Source organism: Pelecanus crispus, chromosome 17 (assembly GCF_030463565.1).
Source record: "Pelecanus crispus isolate bPelCri1 chromosome 17, bPelCri1.pri, whole genome shotgun sequence".
Classification (NCBI taxonomy): domain Eukaryota; kingdom Metazoa; phylum Chordata; class Aves; order Pelecaniformes; family Pelecanidae; genus Pelecanus; species Pelecanus crispus.
This window is the reverse complement of record NC_134659.1, coordinates 3,465,588-3,473,309: the sequence shown is the minus strand read 5'-3', so window position 1 is coordinate 3,473,309 and position 7,722 is coordinate 3,465,588. Positions and strand designations below refer to the sequence as shown.

Here is a 7,722-nt window from a genome sequence, read left to right as displayed (position 1 = left end):
TCTGAACAAAACGTGGTGGTTCCACCTGCTTTCTCGGAGCTCAGCAGCAGCTTTTAAAATTCCTCCCCCGGCTTTCACAGCCGTGAGTCACCTCCGGGAAGAGCTGTGCGAGACCTCGGGGAGGTTTTCATCACGCCTGCGTGCTCGCCCCGGCTTGTGGGACCCCCCTGCTCCCCTCTCCCCATCCTGGGTGGGTGGCAGTGTCACCGACAGCCACTGTGCCATCCCCGGGAGGGGTTGTTGTCTGCATGGCAGAGCTGAAAAACCGAGTGAAGGAAGCCACAGGCAACAATGACGCAGAGCCAGGGCCATGCTCGAGCCAGCTTCAGCCCGGCTTCCCTCTCCCAGCCCGGGGAGACCCCCGGCTGCTCCAGCCCTCTGCCCCAATTCTGCTAAATCCTGGGGTGCACCAGAAATGCAGGAATAGTCCCCCAAAACATCCCCTTCCCCTTAAAGCAAGAGGGTCTTGTGGAGTTGCTGGAGTCCCACAGGACAGCAGGGTGGGGGGAGCAGAAACCAGGTGCCTTTATGGTGGTCCCAGGCTCTAGGACAGCAAAATTGGGAGCTCCGGGGGGCAGGTGGGGTTGTTAAGGGCAAGGGGAAGCCCCCAGTTACCTGCCCCAGCCCCAGGGGCGAGCTGAGCCCACCGCACAACAGAGGCGCAGAGCAAGCAGGGGGGCTGGGATGGGAACCACGCACCCCCCCGTCCCAGCTGAGCAGGGCCCCCCCCGGCATCACCGACACCCAGCAACTTGCCTCCCCCCAAACACCCCACGCTGCTCCCAGCCATCAGAAAAGGGTCGCCAGCCACTGTCCCCCCACAGGCAGCAAGAAAAAGCCCCCCTAGCCCACCAACAGCGAGAAAAAACACTTATTTTCCTCACTTTTCTATTTTTTAAGGTGATGCACGAGCTGTCCCCGGAGCAGCAAAGCTTACCTTTCCCACCTACCGAGAGGGATCTTCAGTTTTGGGGTGCACAGGGCAGCGAGGCACCCCGGGCCAGGAGGGATGCTGGTCCCACGCCGAAGGCGTTTGACCTGCCCTGCGCCTGAGCTCTCATTTTCTCTCTTACTCAAGGCAGCTTTCCGTTTTCGGCTTACACTCAACTGCTGGTGCTCACACGTTTCCTGTTTGCTGCATTGCAAGCGGGGTGCGGGAAGGGCCCATCCGTGGGGTCACCGTCCCCCCCAAATCCCCCAGTTCGCAAAGCACGGGCACCGCTGGTGTCATCGGGAACCGCAGCAGAAATCCCCATTCTTTCCTTGTTTGCAATGGTCCGGCCAAGGCTGGAAGGCATTTGGGGCAGGGAAAAAGCATCAGAGAAACACTAAACATTATTTTAAGAGCCCAACTAACCCAAACTACAAGACTACATATAACCCACAGATTAGAACACCCTCCAAAGACAACAAACCTGCAACCCACCCCTGCGGAGGCTCTTTGATCCCAGGATTTGGCGATCTCCCCTGCTGCGCTGCTCACACTGATTTTTTCCAAGGCTCCTGCCTGAATTATTAACTGAGCTTTAAAGCCATGAACAAACCCAGTGACTGCCCATGATCTGCATCTGCTCTGGTCTGCAAGGGGACAGGGGAATTAGACGGCCCCTGTGCATTTTTGCTCCACTTTAACTGCAACATGGGAAGAGATCCCAAGCAAGGGGAAACACTAACTATTATCTCTGGGCTACAACCAGAATTAACACCCACTAGCTCACAGCATGGGTCTGAGCCCATGCTCCCAGGGCAGGAGCTGTGTGCCCTGCCCATCTCTCCCAGTCTGTGGTGTTAAATCACTCGCTGGGAACCGGCCGCACAGGTGCCCTGCCCCATCACACCCACCCAGTCACAGCCCAGCCCTGCTCGTTTGCGTTTAACCTAACGAAGCAGCAGCCAGCTCAGGTGCAACTGCTCCACCTGGGCTTTTGTAGGCCAATGGAGGGCTCAGCTGTTTCTTCTCTGCTCCCTGAGCAAAGCTGGTGCTTGTTACCCCAGATTAAAGCAACCCCACGGCCAGGCTGGGGTGCTCAGCTTGCAAAAAACCACCTCTGAGCTCAGCTGTCACTGCATCTCGCAACCCCCGTGGCTGTTTGCTGCTGCACGGAGAAAGCTGAATTTTTGGCTTTGCTTTCCTTGAGGGTGCTTTTTGGGGGGAAACCGTAAATATCCCTGGGAGAGCTTAGTGATTCATGCCCTCTGTCCAGCAAGAGCCCAGCTGCAGAGCCTTGCCAGCAGCCTGCACCGGGGTTAGCACCAGCCACGGGAGGGTACGATCAAGCCCCTCGAGGGTACGATCAAGCCCCGCAGCACCAATGGCCCTTTCCAGCCCCGAGGAGATGCTGGGCAGGGCTTGGTGGAATGGGATTGAATACAGTGGGGAAAGGAGGGGAAGTGCCCAACCCTCCTCCCAGCCCCGCTCAGCCATCGTGGGAGTTTGAACCCTGGCATCCTCACTCCGTGCTGAGGTCAGGCTGGGATGGGAGAGAGCAGCAAAACACAACCTGGGCTGAAAGTGCAAGGTTTGCATCCATTTCTCAGCTGCTGGAAGCCCATCACCATTTTGTGTCCTCAAAGCTGAGGGGACACAGTCTTCCCCTGCCTGGAAGAGGTGGTGCAGGGCTGGGGTCTCCCAGGAGGGTGCAAACCTCAAGCCCGGGTGCCAAGCTCCCTCTCGCACAGCTGAAACAGACCCTGGCTGCCCTCGGAGCCCCACAAACAGGGACGAGGAAGTATTTGCTGATTTATTTCTTGCTTCCTCCATCAGCACCGCTCCTGACAAACAGGAGGTGACAGCAGAGGGGAGCAGCTGGCAGCAGCCAAGGGGGCTGGAAGGACTGACATAAGGGGAAAGATTAAAAGGGCTAAATCTGTAGGGCTTGACTCAGCAGCAGCTAAAAGGCTGCGTGATTGCACTCTGCAAGCATTTCAAGGGCCATCGGCATGCGTGGGTGTCACCCAGTACTATGGGGACAGGCAGACACTTTAGGGATCCTCAGCTGAATGATGACACAACAAGGTTGTTACCATCAAAACTTCATTTTCACCTGGATCCTCTGCAAATCAGGTCATTTATCACATTAACCATAACTTGAGCTCAGTCCACATACAAGCCTTGCACAGCCCTCGGAGGAAGCAGCCGATGGTGGAGGCATCCCTGACTCCCAGGGGATCGCAGCCCTGGCACCCAGCAGCTCCAGTCCCACCTGGGACTCGCTGCTGTATGTTCTTATATGTCCCTGTCCCACAACATGGGTCACCCTCCTTGGCCTGGGCACCTGGGCCCCCTGTAAAGGAGGAGTGGGGACATGAGCAGCTTGCCCATGGCTAATGGCCACATGCCATCAAGATAGCGCACTGGGGGGTAGGAGTGGGGGACTGGGGTCACAGCGGGGAAGGGGGAATGATGCGGGCAGCGGAGGAGCCTACGTTCACACAGAGGTCCCACAGCGAGACCCTGCACACGCCACAGCACCAATCCTGCGCCTAGGACCGCGGCACAGGCAGCCGTCCCAAGGGAGCGGAGTTAAGCCCAGGGCTTGTGGGGAGGTTTGGCCCCTCCCAGCCCTTGCACAGCTCCTCGTCCCCCCTGCTTTGCTGTTTCATGCTGCAGAGGAGTCACCAGGGCCTGTGACAGCCCCTTTGCACAGCTGGGGTTGTGCTGCAGCTGTCCCTGCTCCCAGCTCAGGGCTGCACCCCCAAGCCCCAGAGCCTCTGCATCCCCCTCCCCACAGCCAGACCCTGCTCCCAGCACAATTATTTCCATTAAGCCAGGGACACCAATTCCCTTACACAAGACAAGTGTTTATTCAGAGTTAACATTTAGAGACAAACAGGTATTTCCCCTCCCCCCCCGACACAGACTTAATAGCATTTTTTTTTTAATATAAATAAACATTTAGTGCTGGGAGCTTGCCAGCTTCACTGACAGCAAAGTGCGTCGCGGTGCAAGGCGGGAGGTCAACCCCATCCCTTTTCTGCCTGGGACCATCTTGCACCAGTTTCCCGAGTCCAAATCCAGCAGAGCAGGAGATGAACCCCATGAAAGTGCTGAGACCTGACAGTGTTGAGTCCTTCAAGAGCAGGGACTCATCCTTCAGCGCTGGGACTGCACAACCTTCGCTCCAGAACATCCCTTGGTCCCAGAGGTGACTGAAACCCCTCGCTCTGCAGAGTCAAGTGAGGGTCCTCTCTCCTCCCAGCCCCAAAGAAGAAAAAGTTCAGGGGAAAAAAGCTACCATTTCATCTTCCGGTGTCATCCTTGCTGGTGAGCAGGACTCCTTCCATCCTAGAGCTGTCCAACATGGCCACAGTGGGCAGCTCCCCAGCCTGGTGTCAGTGTTGAAGGAGGCAAGAAGAGGAGGGCAAACAGCACCACTCAACAAGCCAACAGCAAGGTCAGAAAGTGGGCGTTTGGGTCAGCAGAGTCCAGGGGACCCCAAAGCCTCCCAGGCAGCATTGGTCCCACAATGAGCTCAGCACCGGGGACCTCCAGTGGGTTTGTCACCATCTGCAGCCCATCCGAGAGGTGACAGCACCCGAAGGAAGGGCTGTCCAGGGAACAGTGTTTCCTCTCCCAAGCAGCCGTGGGAAGGAGCAGCCCCCGTGTCACTCTGCTTCCATGCATGGACAAGGGCTTGCCACTGCTGGGTCCATCCTGCTGGGAAGAGGGCCACCACCATGTGCCAGCAAACAGGGTGTCCTCAGGATCAGGGTGTCCTCAGGATCAGGCTGTCCCAGGGCTCCACGATCCATACCAGTGACCCTTTCTTAAGGATATCTGGTGTCACCAGGTGGCTGGGACGCAAGTGTCCTCCATGGCCAGCCATCAAGCAGGGGAAGGACCACAGCTGGACAGTAGGACAGTGCAAGGACAATGCTTGGCCCCACCAACACAGGGCAGAAGATGCACGCTTTCTTCTCCGCAGGCAGGGCAGTGTCTTAGTCCCACCAGGCCCGTTTCAGTCCCCCTCCGTGGGGCTACAAGCCTCAACATGGGCTACTCCTATACATTGCACACAGCAAAGGTCCCTCAGGACCCCAGAGCTACTCATAAATACGGAACTACAGACTCTACATTGCTTCATACAGACAGCTTACACAGTACAGGGTGGGGGAAGAGAGCCACAGACACCCCCAGGGCACATCAGCATCGGCAGCTGTCCCCAATGGCAGAGGAGCCCATCACCACCAGGTCACAGCTTGGGCTTGTCAGGGACGATCCTCCGCTTGGAGCTGTAGAAGTCTGGAAGGTAGAAAGAGAGGGTTGGAAAGTGCCTCCAGCCCATCAGGAGCAGTGGGGCAGGAAGAGGGAGGTGTCCCCAGGGAAGTACCCCAAAACCCAGCCCAGGTGGACTCTGTTTTAGAGCCACCCACCCAAAGCCATGCATTCCTGGAGAGAAGAGCCTGTAGGTCTCCACCATTCTCTTCTGTTTGGTCTCACCTGCACTTCCACCCCAGCCCTTGGTCTTAGAGGACAGGCTCAGGCCATGGGAACTGAGGGTCATGAACTATTTTGGGGCATCTTCAGCTATAAGACCCACAAGCCCGATGTGAGCCACCTGCCTAACTCCCAGCAACCAGAAGGCACCCAGTCTGCAGTCTTTTCCCCTTGGAAGATGGGCTCTGCTCTTCCGGGAGAGATGCATGGAGGGTGGTCCCCTCCCCATGCCCAGGAGCCAGGCAGGGCTCTTGCATCCAAGTCCCCTCCATCTGTCCCTACCAGGAAAGCCATGACACCGGCAATGCCACCAAGCCTCCAGCACTCACCTTTGATGGTGGTCTGCCCCCGTTTCAAGCTCTGTGGGGAACCAGCCCTGTAAACCCCTGAGCTCTGCTGAGATCCCTCGGGGCAAATCCTGCCAAGAGGGTCCTTGGAGGGGACCTTGTGGACCAAGGAGCTCCTGCTCTCACTGCCAGCGACCTTGGCCAGGCTGTGGACCTCCTGGGGTGGCTGCTCAGCCAGAAAGACCCTCTCCCACTTGAAGTGCCCTTCCAAGGGAGTCTCCGTCTCAAAGTTGAAGTTCCAGCGCTGCTGAGCTTCTTCCAGGTGTTGCCTCAATAGGTCCTCAAAGTCATTCTGGAGCTGGTCATGGTCCACAGGGCCAAAGAGGTTCCTGCACACCTTGCTGCTGCATGGCATCCGCCCGGCCCTGCTCTGAGACAGGGGCATCGTGGTGGCTGGAAGGAAAGCAGCGCGAGTTACTGGCCGTTGGACAAGCCACGAGCAAGCCCAAGGACTGGTACGTTTGCTAGCAGGGCAAAGCAGGCTGTAGCCAAGGTGGGACAAGCTGGGTCAGGCTCTGCAGCGAGGCAGCCCAGAGGGGACCTCCATCTGCCAGCGCTCATCTTGGACTCAGTTTTGGGATTTTAGTGGTGTCTTGGGCAGAGGCTTGAGCGTGACTGAGGTCAAACACAGCCTAGTGTGACGCAGAAGGATGGGGAAGGTGCAAGTGTTGATGTTCTCCATTCCTCCTCCAGCAGGTAAAGCCCTGCTGGGGCAGAGCATCTGGCACCTCGATGCTGCCACCGGCTCCCTCCACAGCCCCGCTGCATTCCCACTTCCACGCAGGCACAAGGCAAGTCGGTGCATGGGCAAATGAAGCAACAGGATGTTTTTCTGGCCAGTTTCTTCATCTCAAGAACCCAGGCCCAGTGGTAAGGAAGACTTTTAAGCAACTGCAAGAACATGCCACAAGCTTGACCACTTTGTTAACTACCCCTTATCTGCAAGAAGCTGTTGGGTAACCACAGACAAGACCCTGTTTGTTTGGTTTTTGGTTTGTTTTTTTTTTTTTCTTCTTCCTCCCAGTCAGTGCCAAAAGCCTTGACCTTCACAGTAAGTGGCAAAGCCTTTCCTTCCAAGCAGTCCTCCCCCCTTACATGTGCGTGGGGCTAATGGATCCCTCACGCCGCCCGCAGTTATGAGGAACCTCGTTATCAGAGCAAAAGCAAACAACGCTCTGGGATTTGACAGGTTTTGGAACTAAGGCTTGACCCTGCTTAGATAGCTGTGCGCATTGGATCTGCTTTAAAGAAAAAAAAGAGTCACAGAAATAAAATCCCTGCATGCAAGACAGCTTTGTCATTTCCCACCCACTCTGGGACCCCAAAGTCAGGGCCACAACAGACCTCCAGGCTTGTACCCCCCACACCCTCAAACATCCTCGGGGATGGGGTGCTCAGCCTCCTGCAGGGAAGATTTCTGCCCAAATTCAGCACCGCCAGCCCCTCCGGATTGCCCACGCCGCATTAGCAGGCTTGCCACCCGCACGGCGTGCCAGCGGGCGGCTGCAGAGCCTCCAGCCCGGGGCTGGTGGGGCCACCCCGACCCAACGCGAGCTTCGCTCCCAGCCCAGCCCGAGCATCCCCGAGTAAAAATAGAAATCCAACTTCCTATCTCCTGGCAGGCAGAGCACATAAACAGGGTGACCTCATTGCGAGGCAAGCCCCAGCATGTCCAGGCAAGCCCTGGCAGGTAGCAGGCAGCAGACGTGTTTGGACACCCTGACCGGGCACCTCCGGCCCTCCCCGCCTGTGTCAGGCACCCATCTCCCCATCCTGGGGCCACGGCCCCGGAGCCCCCCCGCAGCCCCGCACCTCGAGACACCAGCTTGGCCCCGACTCATGACTGCAGGTTGCTGGAGCCGCCAAATAGGGAAGGACGGGGGTCACCGTCCCCTCCCCGGGCGCTGGCGCCGCTTCCAGCGGCCTCCCCAAAGCAGG

General features: G+C 57.6%; 1 protein-coding gene across 1 annotated transcript; it reads right to left on the bottom strand.

The window, feature by feature from the left end:
• Positions 1 to 4,713: 4,713 nt before the first annotated feature.
• On the bottom strand, positions 4,714 to 6,504 carry CDKN1A (cyclin dependent kinase inhibitor 1A). The gene is made up of 2 exons (XM_009484105.2): positions 5,767 to 6,504; positions 4,714 to 5,242 (listed from the first exon to the last, which is right to left on the bottom strand). Exons 1-2 carry the CDS (start codon positions 6,167 to 6,169, stop codon positions 5,193 to 5,195), a joined length of 453 nt encoding a protein of 150 aa, XP_009482380.1. The 5' UTR covers positions 6,170 to 6,504; the 3' UTR covers positions 4,714 to 5,192.
• Between the last annotated feature and the right edge of the window lie 1,218 nt (positions 6,505 to 7,722).